The 21,813-nt window shown below is 41.2% G+C and overlaps 1 protein-coding gene across 4 annotated transcripts in view; it reads left to right on the forward strand.

The window, feature by feature from the left end:
• Nucleotides 1-21,813, forward strand: part of PDE1C (phosphodiesterase 1C) — a 531,701-nt gene that overhangs the window by 501,460 nt on the left and 8,428 nt on the right. For 2 of the 4 annotated variants that reach the window (XM_040259681.1, XM_040259682.1), the window contains one exon: nucleotides 10,620-10,688. In XM_040259681.1, coding sequence (XP_040115615.1) covers nucleotides 10,620-10,688 — 69 coding nt within the window. Of the gene's footprint in view, nucleotides 1-10,619; nucleotides 10,689-17,709; nucleotides 19,888-21,813 lie in introns of those variants that run through there. The other 2 variants (XM_040259677.1, XM_040259678.1) reach the window with 2 other exon arrangements.

The raw sequence follows: 21,813 nt of genomic DNA on the forward strand, positions 1-21,813 counted from the left end.
AAATGCCACGCAGTACCCAGGTACCAAGAGCTTTTGCCTGCACACTGAAGATATATACAGTGTATCACGTCTCGTATAATCTTTTTTGAGAAATGAGTGGATGGACTATCAGAAGCTCCTTGGAGGCATAAGAAATGTCTGTGTTCCAGGAACTAGACTGGCTTTCATATGTTTGATTTTCTTCTGGGTACCATGATATGGTTTTACACTCCTACAATGCTAGTTTTCGAACTCTATAAACATTTTTTTTCCTTCTCCTTCACTTTAAAAGGCTACCTGACAATATTTTCTTGCTCTCCAGCAGCAAACATAAGGAGTCTGACTAGTGAATAGTCATTACTCCAGTTTGTGAGCATATATACATGAATGGTATCCAGCCTGTCTCCTTCAAACCAGCCCCTAAGAGGCACCCCTTAGTGGTGATGGTCATATTAGACAATTACTGCACCCTTGTCTGGGCCACCTCTGTATCTTGTTCCTGCAGTAACTCCACCGGGTTATTACTCTGACTAAAGAGGCTGTGGTGTTCCTCCCAAGCAGATGTGTTCGTCATGCATTAAAACACGTTTCTTTTTTATTTCTTTTTTTCTGAAAGCAAAAAAAAAAAAAAAATTATGTTGAAAAATATAGAGAAGTATAATAAAATCACTGTAATACCCATGTAACAATTATTGTCAGTTCTTTATTTCCTTATGGTCTTTTGCTATATGTGTTTACACAGTTGAGGGCATACAGTGTATTTTATTTAATTTTGTATTGATATATTCACTTAACATTGGATTGTAAGCATTATCCCATTTTTAAAAAACTCTTTATTAATGTAATTTCAGTTGTGATGTAAGTTTTCATTTTGTGGCTGTAGCATAGTGTACTTAACTACCTCTCTGCTGTTGGACAGTTAAGTTACATGCTTTTATTTTCTGCAGTTGTAAATAACAACAACAGGGCTCTTTGTACCTAGAGCTTTGTCACATTTCTGAATACCTCCATTGGAAAAATTTTTAGAATACTGGGTCACTGGGTCCTTTATTTCAGACTGCTTATTCTATGCCCAATCCCAAATCATAGTTAAATATTAAAACAGCTATATCAAGATAGCATATGATATTTGAATAGCTCTTGTGTTTTTGATCATTGTTCTTTGTGATGAACAGAGATCAAGTCCTCAGAAAGCAAACATGGTATTCATGGTGGTTGTATTGTGGAGGAGAAATGTTATCAGACATTCTGACTATGCTGCTCTAATTTATCCAGTATTGAAAACAACTCTTAGGAAAGTACAGGAGGTGAGTTTGGAGCCCTCCAAACTTTCAGAGATTCCACAGGCCTAGGCAGAACGTGGACTTCTCTTGAGGCCATTTTGTCAAGGCTGCAGAGATGACCATTCATTCTGGCTTGTTGATCTCTGCCACCCCCCACCCTCAAATGGAACATGGAGGGAATGTTGGTAGATGTTCTCAGCAATGGCTATCAGAGGTTGAGTGTCTCCTAAAGGCAGACACTGTGAAATGCTAAAAGAGAGAGAGTGGGCTGACAGACGCTTCTCCTACTTTAATCCCCCAACTCCCACCACATCTTGGGACCCCTTGTGTTATAGCAGCATTGTTACATGGCAAACGTTGATGCTGGGTCCCAGGGGCTCTTAAGTCACCCTTTCCCAGCAGGCTTGGGCCTGGTTGTGCTAATCCTGCTTTGCAAAAGGGAAATTATTTGTTTAAAGTCAGGCTGCCAATCATTGGATTGAGTGCTAACCTCACATCCTGAGTCTTAGGTGTGTATCTTTGCCCCTAGACAGGCCGCCTCAGTTGTCACTTCCATCACTGTCCTCTTCTCCAGACTCCTGATGAATTGGATTCGTTGCCCTTTAGCTAAACCAACCAAGGACATTAATTTGAAATATCTGATAGCTATTTGTTTGTCAAAAGATACTTCCAGTCACACAGGCTGCAGTGATGACATTTCTGCCCCGAGCTGACTGATTGGGCTGTTTACTTCTTGAACATTCACATGCTGTTGGTAAAGGACAGTGTAATGTATGACCTTAAAGTGCTTCTCTTGCTCAGAGGACATGTTCGCTGCATTACTTGCCTGCACACACACACACACACACACACACACACACACACACACACATATATTTTCTTTTGAATATAAACAAACACTCCATTGCATGTCACAGTTTGCTAAGTACTTCACTTGGTCCTCACAGTTATGTCCCAAAATCAATGTTTTAAAATTTTTATAGATGAGGAAAATGGAACTTAGCACATTGTCAGGACTGATGTAGTTAATTGTGTTTTTATGTTCCTTACCTCATTTATAAAATATTCCAGAATTCTAAAATCATACATTTAACCATTTTCTTTTAATGAAGAATGCAGAATAAAACCAGAGGCAGGAAGTCGAGCTTGTGTAGAGAGAGCTAACCAGGGAAAGAACATTAGTAGACAGTCATGCAGGCTGAACGGGCCTCCCCAGTTCCCAGCATTAGGCCGTAAATTGGATCTGAGTTTCCTGGAAACCAAAATGAAAATGAAAAGAAACCATTTAGAAGATTCATGTCATCCATTAAGACAAAGCACACCCATTGCTTAGTAGAAAATGCCTCCCCCGACGGCTGAAAGAAATGTCTTCAGAGGTGTTCACTGGGGGTGCTGCTTCTCACTCAAGGCTGCGGAACAGACTCCCCAGCACCCCACCAGAGATCACTGAAGTATCATTCCTAGCAGGAGGGCCCAGGGATCAGCATATTTTCTGTAAAACTCCCAGGCCATCCTAATCTTGAGCCAGGTTTGAAAGCACCCACAGAGTGAATTCTGAGTCACTTGCTGAGCAGCATCCCAGGTAGATGTCTACAGTAAATCCTAGAGCAATGTCTATGCATCTGCCAGCTTGGAAGGTTGGTGGACAGTTTGGAAGCTGATCTGGAAGTGGGTGGGTCTTCCAGCTCACTTTCTAATGTTTTCCCTGGGAATGGGAGCAAGGGAGGGGTGGAGGGTTTTAGTAAGTGAAACATAAGTGAGTGAGTATTTAGTAAGTGAATATTATTCCCACAAATGGAACGTGGATTAAAGTGATAGGTAACTTGGGGGCTTCTGGGTGGAAAATAATTTCAGGGACACAATCTGAATTAACAGGGAGCCTATGGGAGACTGACTCAGAGCCTAACCACCCCCAGTGGTCCATGGGGCCGCCTGATGGTCCGGAGAAGTCACCAACAGGTTTATTTTACACATCTCTGCCTGCCTGTTTAGGATTCGTGATTAGGAGAGGTGTGCATGATTTCTCCCCTTTCCTGATATACTGGGCATTTCATCAGGCATGCATAGAAAATAGCAGCATTGCTAGAGGGCTCGCAGCTCTGCTTTTCCACTGACCATGGCCCCCAGAGTGTCCTGTCTCATTCACTGTCTGCAAAGGAGACATCAAGAGAATGAAAAACTGCCCCAAGAAAAAGCCATCCAGCTTCAGACTTTGGGAGTACCCTAATAGGTGATTTTGTAATTGTGCCAAGCATTTCTATGAAATAACCTGGCAATAGCAAACAGGTCTATAATTAACACCATTGAAAGCTTGTCATCATTCGGTGCTTTGCTGGCTCTTAAGTGCTCATTTAGGTCACAGCACATTGGACCTGTCAGCCTCATGAGCATATCTGTGGAAATCAGAGTGCCATGTTTTCCAGCAGTTAGAGGAAAAGAAGGGAATTTCTGTCATACAAGGTTTCCCAGGCCTCCCTGAACATCAGAATCAGCTGAACCGCTTGTGACACATTCAGGCTCCTCCAGAAAGGCTGACTCAATAGTGCTTGGCCAGGCCAGGGAATCTGGGTTTGTTTCTCCTTTTTGTTGAAATAATCATCCTGGGTTGTTCTTTTGCCTTTTTGTATTGTGACACTTGGAGGGCACAAAGAAAACCTTGTGTGCACCAGGACTGAGGGAAGAGAGCAGTGACCCGCATAAGAGACTGAGCCAGACCTGCCTCTCAGTGTCTGAGGGTCTCCTCCAGAGGCATGAGTCAGCAGCGGCCTCCTGCATGGACAGAGGCTCTAGCAGCAGTAGTCCTGGGAGACGTAGGGTGTGGCTTAAGTCCTCTTGAAAGAGTCACCATTATCCCCACTATAGTTATCAGGCAGATGACTGACAAACTGGAGAAGTGTTATACCAAAGAAGTTCTCACCCTGCTCTGAAAGTTCTAGGCTCCACAGCAGACTTCCCAACCTGGGGATCCAGCAAGGGACTGAATATCCCTAGTGAATCTGACTTTGAAGTTCAGCAGGATTTGATTACAGAACTTCCACAGGCCTGGGGAAGCAGAGACTCTTGAAAGGCACAAAGAAAACCTTGTGTGCACCCGGACCCAGGAGAAAGGAGCAGTGACCCCACCAGAGACTGAGCCAGACTTGCCTGTGTACACTTGGGAGTCTCTGGCAGAGGTCTGGATCGATATTGTATCAATAGTGGCCTGCTGTGGGGTCAGGGGCATTGACTACAACAGTCCTGGGAGGACTGGGAGGCCTGGTGTTTTTGCATAAGTCCTCTTAAAGGAGGTCACCATTACCACCATTACCCCTCAGTTCAGTTCAGTTGCTCAGTTGAGTCTGACTCTTTTTGCCCCCATGAATCGCAGCACGCCAGGCCTCCCTGTCCATCACCAACTCCCGGAGTTCACCCAAACTCAAGTCCATCAAGTCGGTAATGCCATCCAGCCATCTCATCCTCTGTCGTCCCCTTCTCCTCCTGTTCCCAATCCCTCCCAGCATCAAGGTCTTTTCCAATGAGTCAACTCTTCACATGACATGGCCAAAGTATTGGAATTTCAGCTTCAGCATCAGTCCTTCCAATGAACACCCAGGACTGATCTCCTTTAGGATGGACTGGTTGGATCTCCTTGCAGTCCAAGGGACTCTCAAGAATCTTCTCCAACACCACAGTTCAAAAGCATCAATTCTTTGGTGCTCAGCTTTCTTCACATTCCAACTCTCACATCCATATATGACTACTGGAAAAACCATAGACTTGACTAGATGGACCTTTGTTGGCAAAGTATGTCTCTGCTTTTGAATATGCTATCTAGGTTGGTCATAACTTTCCTCCCAAGGAGTAAGCGTCTTTTAATTTCATGGCTGCAGTCACCATCTGCAATGATTTTGGAGCCCAGAAAAATAAAGTCTGACACTGTTTCCCCATCTATTTCCCATGAAGTGATGGGACCAGATGCCATGATCTTCATTTTCTGAATGTTGAGCTTTAAGCCAACTTTTTCACTCTCCTCTTTCACTTTCATCAAGAGGCTTTTTAGTTCCTCTTCACTTTCTGCCGCAAGGGTGGTGTCATCTGCATATCTGAGGTTATTGATATTTCTCCCGGAAGTCTTGATTCCAGCTTGTGCTTCTTCCAGCCCAGCATTTCTCATGATGTACTCTGCATAGAAGTTGAATAAGCAGGGTGACAATATACAGCCTTGACATACTCCTTTTCCTATTTGGAACCAGTCTGTTGTTCCATGTCCAGTTCTAGCTGTTGCTTCCTGACCTGCATATAGGTTTCTCAAGAGACAGGTCAGGCGGTCTGGTATTCCCATCTCTTTCAGAATTTTCCACAGTTTATTGTGACCCACACAGTCAAAGGCTTTGGCATAGTCAATAAAGCAGAAATAGATATTTTTCTAGAACTCTCTTGTTTTTTCCATAATCTAGCAGATGCTGGTAATTTGATCTCTGGTTTCTCTACCTTTTCTTAATCCAGCTTGAACATCTGGAAGTACACGGTTCACATATTGCTGAAGCCTCGCTTGGAGAATTTTGAGCTTACTTTACTAGCGTGTGAGATGAGTGCAATTGTGCGGTAGTTTGAACATTCTTTTGCATTGCCTTTCTTTGGGATTGGAATGAAAACTGACCTTTTCCAGTCCTATGGCCACTGCTGAGTTTTCCAAATTTGCTGGCATATGGAGTGTAGCACTTTCACTTTTCATCATCTTTCAGGATTTGAAACAGCTCAACTGGAATTCCGTCACCTCCACTAGCTTTGTTCATAGTGATGCTTTCTAAGGCCCACTTGACTACACATTCCAGGATATCTGGCTCTCAGTGAGTGATCACACCATCTTGATTATCTTGGTCATGAAGATCTTTTTTGTACTGTTCTTCTGTGTATTCTTGCCACTTCCTCTTAATATCTTCTGTTTCTGTTAGGTCCATACCATTTCTGTCCTTTATCGAGGCCATCTTTGCATGAAATGTTCCCTTGGTATCTCTAATTTTCTTGAAGAGATCTCTAGTCTTTCCTCTTCTGCTGTTTTCCTCTATTTCTTTTCATTGATCACTGAGGAAGGCTTTCTTATCTCTTCTTGCTATTCTTTGGAACTCTGCATTCAGATGCTTATGTCTTTCCTTTTCTCCTTTGCTTTTTGCTTCTCTTCTTTTCACAACTATTTGTAAGGCCTCCCCAGACAGCCATTTTGCTTTTTGGCATTTCTTTTCCATGGGGATGATCTTGATCCCTGTCTCCTGTACAGTGTCATGAACCTCATTCCATAGTTCATCAGGCACTCTATCTATCAGATCTAGTCCCTTAAATCTATTTCTCACTTCCACTGTATAATCATAAGGAATTTGATTTAGGTCATACCTGAATGGTCTAGTGGTTTTCCCCACTTTCTTCAAGTTAAGTCTGAATTTGCCAGTAAGGAGTTCATGATCTGAGCCACAGTCAGCTCCCGGTCTTGTTTTTGTTGACTGTATAGAGCTTCTCCATCTTTGGCTGCAAAGAATATAGTCAAGCTGATTTCAGTGTTGACCATCTGGTGATGTCATGTATAGAGTTTTCTCTTGTGTTGTTGGAAGAGGGTGTTTTCTATGACCAGTGTGTTCTCTTGGCAAAAGTCTATTAGCCTTTGCCCTGCTTCATTCCGTATTCCAAGGCCAAATTTACCTGTTACCCCAGGTGTTTCTTGACTTCCTACTTTTGCATTCCAGCCCCCTATAATGAAAAGGACATCTTTTGGGGTGTTAGTTCTAAAAGGTCTTGTAGGTCTTCATAGAACTGTTCAACTTCAGCTTCTTCAGCATTACTGGTCGGGGCATAGGCTTGGATTACCGTGATACTGAATGGTTTGCCTTGGAAATGAACAGAGATCATTCTGTTTTTTGAGACTGCATCCAAGTACTGCATTTTGTTGACCATGATGGTTACCTCATTTCTTCTAAGGGATTCCTGCCCACAGTAGTAGATATAATGGTCGAAAGCTAAACTACAAGGTGGAAACACAGCCCCACCCATCTGCAGAAAATTGGATTAAAGATTTACTGAGCAAGCCATGCCCACCAGAACAAGGCCCAGTTTTCCCCACAGCCAGTCCCTGCCATCAGGGAGCTTCCACAAGCCTCTCATCCTCATCTATTGGAGGGCAGACAATCACTGGAACACTTGTGACATATTTAGGCTTCCCCAGAAATGCTGACCCAGTAGTGTTCAGCCAGGCCAGGGAGCCTGGTTTTGTTTCTCCTTTTTGTTAAAATATTGATCCTGGGTTGTTCTTACATGTAGGCAAATTTAGGAATTCAGCACTTGAAGGAAACCTGGGTAATGAATTGTTTAGGAAATAGCAAGAGACATGGAGAAAAGTTTCTCTCCGTTTCAACTCTGAAGGATCTTGGCTTAAATTTTGTCCCTCAACATTCAGTGACTTTGTGCAAATTACTTGCACAGGCTTTGTGTCCAAAATTCCATAAATGAGGAATCATTTTATTATCAGAGAATTAGTGTCAGGAAAGACAACTACAACTAATGTACATTTACTTGTCCATAACTAATACAGTGCCTGCAACATGGTGGCTGCCTGGTATGTGTCAGTGACTGCTGTTAATGACCAAGTGGCCAAATTGTGAATCACACCTCTGAGTAAAAAACCCTAAACCCTGCCTCCCCTCCTAAAGCAGTGGTTCTTCACTGAGGGCAGTTTTGTTCCTAGAGGACATTTGTCAGTATCTGGAGGATGTGTTTGATTATTACAATGGGGAGGTGCTGCTCACACTCAGAGATAGAAGCTAGGGTTTCTCCTAAACATACTGCTATGCACAGGACAGCCTTCACGATGAAGAGTGACATAACTAAATATCCCTGTGCATCTGTGGAGAAACCCTATCTGACAGGGATAGTGAGACAAGTATAGCATCCCGTGAGTAGAGGTCTAAACACTTTGAGTCATTGGCTTCCCGACTGTGGAGGCGGGTCCAGTGGGACACAGGTTGTTCCTGGTGGGTCAGGAATGGCTGTGGATCTGTATCCCGGTAGCACCCTTGATCAGGGCTGTTCCACTATTTGTCACATAGGCTACAGTGCTGCCTGGAGTTGTGCAGTGAGGCTGCCCTGCCCTGGACCCCACATGTCACTTTGGGTAAATCTATTCACCTCACATGTTTGAGCATCCCATTTGATGGATGATCATTAGACTCACCTGGAGAACCTGTTGGCCTACAAACAAATGGCTCCATTCCCTTGAGGTTTCAATGAGTTCAAGAAAGGAAGGACCCTAGCAGCTGTATTTATAAAAAATCACCCAACTCTGACATCAGGACATCTATGAAACCTGAAAAATGAAGACCTAAAGTTCTGCCAGATATTACGTCTCTCACCTCATACAAATTAACAGCTTTGCATGTGGGTCTGAAGTGTTTGGATTAATGTTGTGTTTTCTATTTTTACTATTATCACTACTAACACTGTTAACACTACTACTGCTGCTAATCATAATCATAATAATTAACTGTAACACAGAATGTCAAGGGTAGTACCCTGTTCTTCAAGACTAAAATGAAACAATCTCAAACACCATCCCTCGTGTATGTCTTCACATCTTACCAGGAATTCTAGGGTAGTGAAATCTTACTCCTCACCCTTTCCCCAAGTTCCTGCTTCCCCTGATTTCAAGATTAGTCAGTATGTTCTCTAGTTATCTTCACCCATGACTGTATTCACTCAAACTAACACAACTGCCACTCACACCAGGCCTCTGCATGGAAAGTAGACTTTATGGAAAGTTTGCATAGGTTCAGGAATCTTGTTAAAGAAATACCTTGACATTGAATCATGTCTGCTGCTGCTGCTGCTGCTGCTAAGTCACTTCAGTCATGTTTGACTCTGTGAGACCCCATAGACGGCAGCCGAACAGGCTCGTCTGTCCCTGGGATTCTCCAGGCAAGAACACTGGAGTGGGTTGCCATTTCCTTCTCCAATGCATGAAAGTGAAAAGTGAAAGTGAAGTCGCTCAGTCGTGCCGACTCTTAGCGACCCCATGGACTGCAGCCTACCAGGCTCCTCTGTCCATGGGATTTTCCAGGCAAGAGTACTGGAGTGGGGTGCCATTGCCTTCTCCGGAATCATGTCTATCTTCTGCCTAAGAATTCTGTCTGCATTTCTGCCAGCTCAGACTGGATGATGCTGGAGGATTCTGGCCTCCAGGCATCTTTGCCCCCTTCTGGATGACCAAGTAAAGGAATGAAAAATCAAATAATATTTGCATTTATGGATAAAATATATATGTATTTAGGTATAAGTGTGTATCTGAGTTTTGCATGTGTATTTTTATGTATAAAATAATATATATGTGTATGTATGTGTATATACAGTTTTTTATACATATATGAATCCCAGGGACAGGGGAGCCTGGTGGGCTGCCGTCTCTGGGGTCGCACAGAGTCGGACACGACTGAAGCGACTTAGCAGCAGCAGCAGCAGCCACACAAACATGCACACGCGCATGCAAATATTCTTTTGAAGAATAATTCATCCTCTATTTGTTTTGCTCTCTCCTTCCTGTTCCCCACCCAGGGCTCTGTCCTTTGATTCTCTCATGGCCCACTGAGCTGTTAACATGAACCTCTGTTAATCCCTTTCCCAGTGAGGACATTGTCACCAGCTGCTGGGACCTGTAGATCCCACTAACCTCAATTTGCGTGGTCTCCCACAACTCCTGAGCACTCTCACACACCTCTAGTCCTTTGTTTCTCACCAAGACGCTTTGATGTAGTTCTTATTTCCCTCGTTTTGCAAATGAAGCCTTCATCTTCACAGCTCTTCAGAGGCTTCAGAGAAGTCGAGTCTGTTGCTGGAGATCCAATAGAGAGTAAAGGCTAGAGGGACAAAGCAGAGACAAACCCCTGACTCCTTCTAAATCTAAAACTTTCCTTTTCACGGCAACAGTTCTCCACTCTGGATGCACATGAGCATCACCTGGACTAGGCTTTAAAAATCCGGATGCTGGAGCTCCAGCTCAGTACAGTGAACACAGAATCTCTGGGGTTGGCGCTTAGGCAGCTGCACATTTAGAACACTCTCCTGATAATCCTAAAGTGCATGCCTGCTCAGAGGTGTGTTGGTCCCTAACAGACCAATTTGGAGAATGAGATCCATCAGAAGCACAAAGATAAATGCTGTGCTCCTGGTTTTTCTGGATCATGGTATATTCCCTGTTTCCATAACCTCACTCAACCTTCTAAATATTGTTTTCAGACCCAAACTTTTAGGTCATTTGATAAAGTTACAGATGAGCATTTACTGGTCTGAAAAGTCTGTCCACAATCCTATTCTTTCTTATCCTCTTTTTCCTCTTTATAGGCACAAAGAAGCATTCTCAGGGCTCACCTGCCCCAAGCACTAGCTCCACGAGTCGCCTTACCTTGCCAGGTGGGTAAACAGCATTGCATCATAATCTTAGGTGATCACAGACAGCAGAAAGAACTGTCTTTTCATGAGTTGAGTTTAGCAGTTGATAAGTGGGCAATCTGGCCCCTTGTGTATCCAGTCAACCCTGTGTTAGCAGAGGGCTTTGTCTCTGTCATCCCCATTGTAACGCTCTTCCAAAAATGGACATCATATTCATAGTTGGTCTACAGTCTCCTGCTCACAGATGGAAAGAGCAGAATTGTGATCTTCCTTAATGTTCATCTGGACATGCTGTACAAGTGTTTTTTTGAGAGGCAGATGGTGCTAGGGGAGGAGTGTGAACCCTTGGTGAGAGAGACAGACCTGGGTTCAAATCTCAGCTTTGTTTCCTCCCTTTTAAAGTTCACCATTATATCATAAGCTTTCTCCCAGGTGTTAAATATTTTTAAAATATTTAAGTGGTTGACTAACATTTCATATGATGATACTACAATTTATTTATATACCGTATCCATGGGGAATTGGGTCTAGGACTCCACTCAGATGCCAGGATCCATGGATGCTCAAATCACCTACAGTTAACCCTCTGTATCTACAGGTTCCACATCTATAGATACAAGGGCCAACTGTATTCATCAATAATCTGGCATTTATATAACTTGCCTTTTTATCATTAATAACTTTACATTCTGATATATAAATCTTCTTCTGAATCTGCAAGTATGGATTTAGGGCAGATTCCTGTATGTAGAATTACTGACTCAAAGAGTATGTATCTATTTAGGTTCTTGACCCATTATTGTCCATATGACTTCCAGAAAGGTAGTATTATTTTGTACTTTTAGCAATGTTTGACCTTTCACTGTGCTCTTGCTAATGCTAACATTAGTACTTCATTAATTTGATAAGAAAAATTATATCCATATTGTGTTTGCATTATTTCATCTTTTAAAAAATCTGTTTTCTAATATTAATGTGTCTTTTATGTTGCTTCTTTGGGTAATTGCTATATTTCATCCATTCGAAGAAGGAAAGTACCTTGCATTTTAGCTCCTCGGAAATAGGAATCTTTTGCAATCTTTGGCATGTTACAGTTGAATTAGCAGCACTTTTTCTTGGTTGTACATGAAATAATAGATCACTTTACAATCAGTGGCAGCTTAGATTAAGTATAATCTATATCTGTTTGCTTTTTCAACCTCTGCCATGTCCGCAACCCCATCCAACAACTGAAACTCAGTGTCCACCAAGCAGCCCTTGAACTTTCTTGCCTTTGTCACTCTGCCTGTAACGCTCTCTATGCTTTTCTTCCCTGGTTAATTTCTTTTTGCAGTTTCTCCAAATCATCTAGGTAGACTTGCTGCTGACTTATAATGATTTGCTTGTTAGTCCTTTAACCATTGATCAGTGGCTTTTTCAAGGGTGAGGACTGTCTTATTCCTTTATGTCCCAGTGCCCACTCAGATGACAAGCATATATTGTGTGCTCATTAGTGCTTAGGAGGCTGGGGGTACTGTCGTATGAGTGAGCATTATCCAGTTTAATTTATGAATAGATAGAAAGCAACTGTCCTCTGAAGAAGGCTCATCTTGGTGTTTGGATTGATATCAACTAAACTAACGTACAGCTATATGACTATACTGACTGCTTTTTAGTATTGAATATTAGTATTGAGTAGACCCTGCTCTGTAGTCTCTGGAAGTCCATTTCATCATGTCCCTATTTGTAGTTATTGTGCTGTTAGAATTATAGTAATTAGGAGGAAAACAGCTCTAAACCAACAACTTCAGTGTGTGGCGATGGTGTTTGTTCTTCTTTGTAAATTAGGAATATTTCTGGGTCAGATGGGATCTCTGATGTCATCCTGGACACCTGTGAGAACACGTAGAGCTGACCTGGTTCCCATCTGTTGAATGGGGACCTGTTGCTGGCCTGCTGGGTTTCTAAGACCTCTGAGTCAGAGCCTCAGGCACCTTGTCTTTGGTTTTAGTTTGGCAGTCTCAAGTGGTCCCAATTTGGGTGTTGGGCTCAGAGTTCATGGTTTGTTTAGCAGATACCCTCTACCTCACTCTTAACAGTGATCAGCCCACTGTTTCTCCTTCCAGTCTCACCAACATCATATGTTACCTCCCACAATGCAAATATACCTTTACAAGCTCTTGGTACAGGCCAGCAAGCAACTTAAAATATAATGTTTTAGGATACTCAAAGAGCCAAGTGGAGGAATAAAAATCTTTACAAACAATAAAGTAAAATTGTGTTGAAACCAAATAAGAACAGAGATATGCAAAAGAAGCAATCTAAAATATGAAATTTTAAAAAGCAAATAAACATGAAGGCATTCACATTTTTAAAAACAAAGAGAAACACAGTTAATAGAATAAACTCAAGGTAAAATGCAATTAAAAAGAGAATGTTGGAACATAGTCCTGAGGACTTTATACCAAACACATTGTACAGATGGAATCATAGTTTTAAAAAAGAGCTTGAACCATAAAACTCTTAGAAGAAAACATCTTTATAAGCTTGAGTTAGGCAATGGTTTCTTAGATATAATTCTTAAAGTGCAAGCAATCAAAGAATAATTGATAATACAACTTCATTAAAATTAAAAACATTACATTATCAAGAAAATGTACTGAATGAAAGAAAATATTTGTAAACCATATATCTGGTAAGGATTTAATATCCAGAATATGTAAAGAATTCTTTTAATGCCACAGTAAAAAGATAAACAGGATAATTAAAACTGGGCAAAAGATTTGAAGAAACATTTCTCCAAACAAGATATACAAATGGAATGTGAAAAGATACTCAACATCACCAGTCCCTACAGAAATGCAAATCAAAACCACAATGAGATACCACTTCACCTGCACTAGAAGGGCAAGAGTTAAAAAGATGGATAATAACACCTGTTGACAATGATGTGGAGAGATTAGTACCATCATATATTGCAACCAGGAATGTAAAATGGTGCGACCCAACTACTTGGGGATCTAGGGCGACAATTCCTTAAAATGTTAATCTTAGAGTAACCATAAGACCCAAGAATTCTCTCCTAAGTATGTTCCTAAGAGAACTGAAAATGTATGTTCATACAGAAACTTGTCCACAAATATTCATAGTAATGTTACTCATAATAGCCAAAGAGTGGAGACAACCTAAATGTCTACTGACTGATGAATAAGTTAACAAAATGTGGTATATCCATACAATAAATTACTATTTGGCATACTAAAGGAAGAATGTGTTGATACGTTTTACATCTTGGATGAACCTTGAAAACATCTTGCTAAGTGAAAGGTATGATTCCATTTTTTTGAAATACAAAGAAGACACAAATGGCCACATACTGTAAGATTCCACTTATGTGACATGGGAGGAATAGACAAATCGACAGAGAAAGAACATAGACTAGTGGTTGCTGTGTGTGTGTGTTAGTCGCTCAGTCATGTCCAACTCTTTGCAACCCTATGGACTGTAGCCCACCAGGCTCCTCTGTCTATGGAATTCTCCAGGCAAGAATATTGGAGTGGGTAGCTGTTCCCTTCTCCAGGGGATCTTCCCAACCCAGGGATTGAACTCAGGTCTCCCTCAATGCAGGCAGATTCTTTACCATCTGAGCTACCAGGGAAGCCCAGTGGTTGCTAGAGGCTGGCAGAGAGAAGAATGGAGAGTGAATTCTCTTGGGCATGGGAATTTTAATTGGTGAATAAAATGTTTTATAATTAAATATTGGTGATGATTGCAAACCTTGTAAATATAATTAAAAAGCACTGAACTTTATACTTAAAATGATGAATTATATGTATGTGAATTTTATCTCAGTTTTAAAAATGAAAGAGCATCAAATATAGATAAACAGCTCTAAAGGCTCAAATTCTTAGACAAGAAATGCACCTCACTTGCCATACCTGCTGCTGCTGCTGCTGCTGCTAAGTCGCTTCAGTCGTGTCCGACTCTGTGCGACCCTATAGACGGCAGCCCACCAGGCTCCCCCGTCCCCGGGATTCTCCAGGCAAGAACGCTGGAGTGGGTTGCCATTTCCTTCTCCAATGCATGAAAGTGAAAAGTGAAAGTGAAGACGCTCAGTCTTATCCGACTCTTAGCGACCCCCATGGACTGCAGCCTGCCAGGCTCCTCCATCCATGGGATTTTTGAGGCAAGAGTACTGGAGTGGGGTACCATCGCCTTCTCCTGTCATACATAGGTAAAACCAAATCCATAACTAAATGCATTGTGTGAGATTGTTCCAAATTATGTCAAGTGTGAGAAAATCTTAAATGCTGTGAGAAGCTGGTTATGTTCAGGGGATCTGTAAGCAGGTTACCTATAATAAAATTACAACCAGCTGACAGCAACAGTAGATGCCAGAAGACAGTGAAGATATATCTTTCATATGCTTAGGGGAAATCAAGCATTATATAGTAACTAAATTATTAGTTATGAATGAATGCAATCTAAAAACATTTTAGGTATACAGTGGCATAATTTACCACTCACAGACCTCACTAAAGAAGTATTAAGGGATATTCTTCAAGAAGAAGAAAAATGAATCCAAAAGCAAAGTGTAAGAGACAGGAATTAATGGTGAGCATACAAATAAATAAAGCAGGTTGTATATGTAACTAGTCACCATAAACATAATGGCCATTTTTTGTGTTAAAATAGGGAACAGAAGTGGTAGAAGGTAGAGGAGTTACTTAAGAGGGAGTTACGGAATGCTAAGATCTAATCTGTCTTTGGACAGAGCTTGTAATTTTGTAACTTTTTTGATGATCCACAAAGGATCATCAATAAAATAATAGAAGTATAACTTACAGCATCTAAATCAGCAAATAAACATGAAAGAAAGGGAATATAGAAATTTTACCTACTTAATAGAAGGCAGAAGAGAAAATAAAAGAAGCAAGGAATAAAGAATGATTTTAAAATTAGATAGTAGAATCAAGTCTAAAACCAAAGCAAAATTAGATAGTAGAATCAAGTCCAAAAATATCAGTAATTGTCCATTAACAGAGGAATGGATAAAGAAGATGTGGTACATATATACATTGGAATATTAGTTACAAAAAGAATGAAACTGTGCCATTTGCAGAGACATGGATGGACCTAGAGATTGTAGTACGGAGTGAAGTAAGTCAGAAAGAGAAAAACAGATACCGGATAATATCACTTATGTGTGGAATCTAGAAAAACAATATGAATGAACTTATTTGCAAAGCAGAAGTAGGGAAAAAAATGTATGGATACCAAGGGGGAAGGAGGGGAGGGATGAATTGGAGACTGGGACTGACATATATACACTCCATGTATAAAATTGATAACGAATGAGAACCTACTGTATATATAGCACAGGGAACTCTACTCAATTCTCTGTGGTGACCTAAATGGACAGAAAATCCAAAAAGGGAGTGGATATGTGTATATATATGACTGATTCATTTTTCTGCACAGCAGAAACTAACACAATATTGTAAAACAACTATACTCCAGTAAAATTAGTTTAAAATGTCACTAATAACAATAATTTCAAATGGCTTAAACTCTGATACTAAAGTACAGAAAACAAAATCAAGCCCTATCCTGCTTTAAGAGCCATATTTTAAAGAAAAACTCCAAGAAAGTTTGCTAATGTGTGGCAAAAGAAATTCCATGCAAAATATAAGGCTAGTTCTTTGAAAAACGTCCATTTTCACATCTGTGCAACATTCTGTTACACAAATATGCCACAGAATATTTAATCATTTTTCTTTTGATGGTGGGTTTCCAGTTTTTGCTATGGCAAACAAGGCTCAACAGAATGATGGGCAAGAAAAAGAAGTTCCAGTAAGATTTATACCATCTAATACAATTTACATTCTCTTTTAAAACTAGCAAAAAAAATTAGACATTTTGTGAATGTGTATAAATGCAATCACTAAATGACTATAGGCACTGGAATAATAAACATCAAATTCTAGATAAGTTTTTGAGAAAGGGGAGAGAAACATCATGGAAGGGTATGTGGAAGTGTTAGTTGCTCAGTCCTGTCCCAAAGGACTGTAGCCTGCCAGGCTCCTCTGTCCATGGAATTATCCAGGCAAGAATACAAGAGTGGGTTACCATTTCCTTCTCCAGGGGATCTTCCTGACCCAGGGATCGAACCCGGATCTCCTGCATTGTAGGTGGACTCCTTACCATCTGAGCCAGCAAGGAAGCCCCCATGGAAGGGTATATTAGTTATTTAACTCCACCTTTTTATTTAATCTCTTTAAACAAATATTTGAACAAATAGGCAAATGTTAAGATTTTATTAAACTATTGAGAGAGTACATATGTGTTCATCTTATTATTAATCCTACTTTTCTATATGCTCAAATAGTGTATATTAAAGAATTTCTTAAGTGAAAAATCTGTGACTGTCTTCCAAGACAGTTTTGTTGGTCACGTGCTTCAATCCTGAAGCCACCAGGTGCCACTTCTTTAGAGAACTGCTTGTGTGGTTGCTGAAATTAAGAAAGCTTCCTCCTGAAATGCCAGCACCAAGAAACTGCTCTGGGGATGTCACCTGGATTCCTTACACATCTAAAGCAAAATGACTCTTCTTTGGTAAAGTAATAGCACCTGCAGCCAATTTTTTCTAGTGCCAACTTCAACTGTACCCCGTGGGGCTTGTGAATCCCCGTCAAGCTCCATGGGTGGGCCATAAGTGATGGAGAGCTGAGCAAATGTTGGCTTTCACTGGAGGAGTGGCCCAGAGCTTCACTTCCAGTCATGACTGCTAAGGATGGAGTCTAGTCAGTGGCTTCTAAGCAGATGCCCCCGGGAGCCTCGGTCACATCGCTTTCCTGAAGTGATCCGTAGATGGGCAGGTACAGTACCATAATCATCCATAGAGGCAGATAGCTGATTGCTCCTGTGTATGCAGCTGCTGGCTTGCACGGTAGTGTTGGCAATAGACGTGGCTCTGCTTCTAATCTCCGTTGCCTGATGTAGAAAGAGTTTGTGTGTTGAGATGCCAGCTGGGTCAATGACATTGTTGTGTGTCCTATTCTAGGGGACTACGGATAAAATGTCCAGCCAGAGGATTCCTCAGAAGAGAACTGACCAGCCCTGAGGTCTGAAGACATTTTAGGAAGCTTATGTGGTTTATAAAAAAAAAAAAAACAAAACAAAAAACAACTATTATGTGTATTGTAAGTTATTGAGTGATTAACTTCAAAAATGGTAATTTCTTATCTTACTTAATACAGGTTTTTAACAATAAATACTTTGATACATATTGCACATCTATCAAATATCAGGGACAGTGGTAGGTTCCTCACACATATTATCCCATTTAATCCTCACAACAGCCTCTAAGGAAGGTACTATTATGTCCATTTTGCAAATTAGTAAACTGAGGCATACTCAGATTAAACAGCTTGCCCAAAGTTAGCAGAGTTTTACTTTCAGGGGTAAAAGCTGATGTCAGTCCACATTGGAACAGTCTTTCTTTCATACCTGTATTCTGCCTGGGATTAGATTAGTTATGTATGTACCCATTTCAAGCACAATTTCGGGGTGTGTAGGGGCCCTGAAAAACGAAAGTGTTAGCCACACAGTCATGTCTGAATCTTTGCAGCGCCATGGACAGTAGCCCGCCGAGTGCTCTGTCTGTGGAATTCCCCTGCATCGTCTTAACTTTAAGTGAAGATTTCCCAGAGTGGTCTCTTTACAATTGCCTTTTACCTTGAGCTCCGTTTAAGGGAAACCGGTTGCCATTCTTACTATGGAGTAGAGCAAAGCGCATTTGTTATGTGGTGATTTAGCATTTCAGAGCTCTAGAACCCTAAAGAAATGTCAGGCTTCCTCTGACAGAGGTCATTGTTGGTGTGAGCAAAGGACAGAGATTTAGCCTTACACTCCCCATCTTCAGATGTATATGTAGAATAATACACAAGCTAATGAAAAAAAAAAATCAAGCAAAAAAACTTGCATGATCTCCTAAATATTTCTTTCCTTTGAAAGAGCATACCTCATGTGCTTCGTGCTGTCCAGGGCAAACAAAATGAAAACAAAGAACTCAATTAAAAATGATCATCTCCTTGAAGGAGGACTTATTCTTTTTAATTAATTTAAATATTATTTTTATTAAACTAAACCATTAATCATTAAATCACGAAGTTGCAGGGCATTTAATAGCTAGCAATTGTTGGAATAAGGAAAGACCTTATTTTCCAGCCTTTCCTAATTGCTTCCCCTCTTTCACCTAGTTGTCAGAGGGGCTTGAAAATTGTGCCTCGGGCTCTCCAGACTATGGGAAGACCTGTAGAAATGAACTGAGATTGTAGCATTGGTGTAAACAAAAGCTCTCAGACCCCAAACTTGAACTTTCAAAGAAAAGGAACTTTCTGACATTCTTTGAGCAAACGTGGGCAGCAAACCTAGGTATCAAGGCATTGCTGATGCAAAGGATAAATGTTAGGCTGTGTAGATTTTAGTCAGCTTTGCCAGCAGGTGTGTGTTTTAAGTGATTTGCCTCTTCTGTAGTAAATGGGAGCTTTATGAAGGTTAGTGAGTGTGATGCCAAATAGTGTCCTCAATCATTAAATATTTTTCAGCACCAACTGTTAGCAGTACTGGGGTTATGTTCTGGGGATGCAAATGTGTATAACACCCTATCTCATCTTCATGAAATTTAAGTGAAGATCAGTGATCTATGGAATGAAGCATAAGGAAGAGGAATCCCAAAGACCAGGGAGGCAGTGGTCCAAGAATGGCTTCCAGTGAGCATGACTCAGAATTATCATGGCTCAGCCAAATAAATGCAGAGTCTTAATACTCAAGAGTCATTTGCTGTCATTTTCCTAATCCCACCAAGATTAGTGTTCAGGAACTGAAGCTTCTTCCATCCCGGTTGGGTATCTAGGCCACATTTTTAATCTGGGAGCTCCAGCATTCTACACTTATGGTTGGGCATTGCCCCAAACAATTGAATGAACCTCCTTATTTGTACATCGTATAAATAGTTGAGAACGTGGGCTGGATGTTTCTGCTTTGCTTAAAATGGCACTAGGTTTCAGCAAAGTGTTTCCCTCAGGTAGCTGAATGGGAAAAGAAAAAAAATATATATATGTATATACATTTTTTTTCTTTTTTTTTTCCACAAATGCCCACTTTGGATAATTAGCCTTTTGTGAATCACAGTGGTGTATTCTCTGCCAAATGTTCACAAATAAATTTATTAAGTTAATCTCTTCATTGTGTGCTGAGGTTTTTCAAGTAGTAAAATCCATTTGTACAGGGAATTACATGAGTTTTCTATACTGTAATAAGAAATCCACCAGGGAAGCCACCACTTAAAGGCTCCCAATGGTGACCTTTCATCTCCTGTGCTATGTAATAATGGTAGCCACATACCAAGCACCTAGGATATACTGGCACTCTGTGAGGTTGCAAGGTACCCTACATACATTATCTCAGTTATAGCCTCTTTAAAATCTCCCTGCAACCATGCAAAGAAGTTACCATTTCCCCCATTTTCTAGAAAACAAAAATCCTGAATCCCAAAAGAGTTTATCTCCTTAGGATCTCACAGCTGATAATAGCTTAGCCCAGTTCTGTGATACCCCAAATGCACGCCTCTCTCACAAATACCACATAACCTCTCCCCAAAGTAGATCTTCATGGGTTTGATTCTTGTGACAGATTTTAGCACATGGGCAAGGGTTAGCCACTCTTATATGTGATGACCAGGCCCCGTTAACTGCCAAAGGGAAAGTCACTCAGTTGTGTCCGACTCTTTGTGACCCCATGAAGTATACAGTCCATGGAATTCACCGGGCCAGAATTCCTGGAATGGGTAGCCTTTCCCTTCTCCAGGGGATCTTCCCAATCCAGGAATCGAACCCAGGTCTCCCACATTGCAGGTAGATTCTTTACCAGCTGAGCCACCAGGAAAGCCCAAGAATACTGCATTAGGTAGCCTATCCCTTCTCCAGTGGATCTTCCCCACCCAGGAATCAAACCTGGGTCTCCTGCCTTGCAGGCGGAGTCTTTACCAACTGAGCTATCAGGGAAGCCCCCATTAGCCACCCCAAGCAGCCCTCAAAACTTAAGTACAAGCTGACTTATTCTCAAAACAAACTCAGTCCCTGAGACAAGTGTTTCTCAGTCTGGCTATGAGTTAGAATCACTGCGTATCACAAACATACTGATGCATGGGCTTCACCTTAGAACAGCAGATTACTTCTGAGACTCTTGGAGGTTGGGCTTAGGAATCAGTAAATCTGAAGCTCTCCAGGTGATCTGATGGGCATCCAGGGTTGAGAACTGTGGGAGGAAGCAAACAGCTTCAGGTTGGATGAAGGACAATACAACTAGATGGTTTATCTTTCCTCTGTGTATTTCACGTGTTTCTCAGAGGATCTAAAAATGCAGGTTCGGTTGTTTGGTTCAGGCAGTGTCAACTGGGCTTTTTCTGACTAGCTTCTCCAACAGCAGGCTTCCTATCTCCTGTGCTGGCTCTGTGAGTTTCAGATATGGAAATAGTAGTTAATATTCTCATTTTCTTGAGGAAAAGTCCTTGGAGAGCCAGAGTCTTTTCTGACATAGACGTAGGGTTTAATTATTCTAATTTTAATATAAACTACACTTTGAAGAGTTTAGGAATAGACCCTCACCTTAGACAACACTACATCTAATGTGCATGATTTAAGAGTAATTTTCCGGTTGGGTTCATGCTGTAAGAGTGTATTTCTACAAAAAGAAAGGACATCTATGAGCCTGGCCTTCATATACTGCTTTCATGTCTTGAGGAGACAAAGGAATTACTCTAACCAGGGGAGTATGCTGTTACTGAGTTTTCCTGACAAGTGCAAACCTTCCAGATAATTCCTGAAATGTAGGCTCTTCCTCTGAGGAAAAGGATGGAAGCTGATACTGGGTGAGCACCTACTTTGTGTCTGTGCTGTGTTGGCTGTCTCTCACATGCTGGTTTCTTGTCATTCTCACTCTGGCCTCTGCAGTGAGTGTTACTGTCTCTGTGTTTTTATAATGGAAAACTGAAATTATACATCCCAGTCATATGGGGGCAGAGACAGAACTGAATCTGACCCTCCTTCCAAGGGTGGGGGATGGTGACCACAAATGAGAGAATGGATGTAAGGACACTGAAATG

The sequence above is a fragment of the Oryx dammah genome, unplaced genomic scaffold (assembly GCF_014754425.2).
Source record: "Oryx dammah isolate SB20612 unplaced genomic scaffold, SCBI_Odam_1.1 HiC_scaffold_18, whole genome shotgun sequence".
NCBI lineage: Eukaryota > Metazoa > Chordata > Mammalia > Artiodactyla > Bovidae > Oryx > Oryx dammah.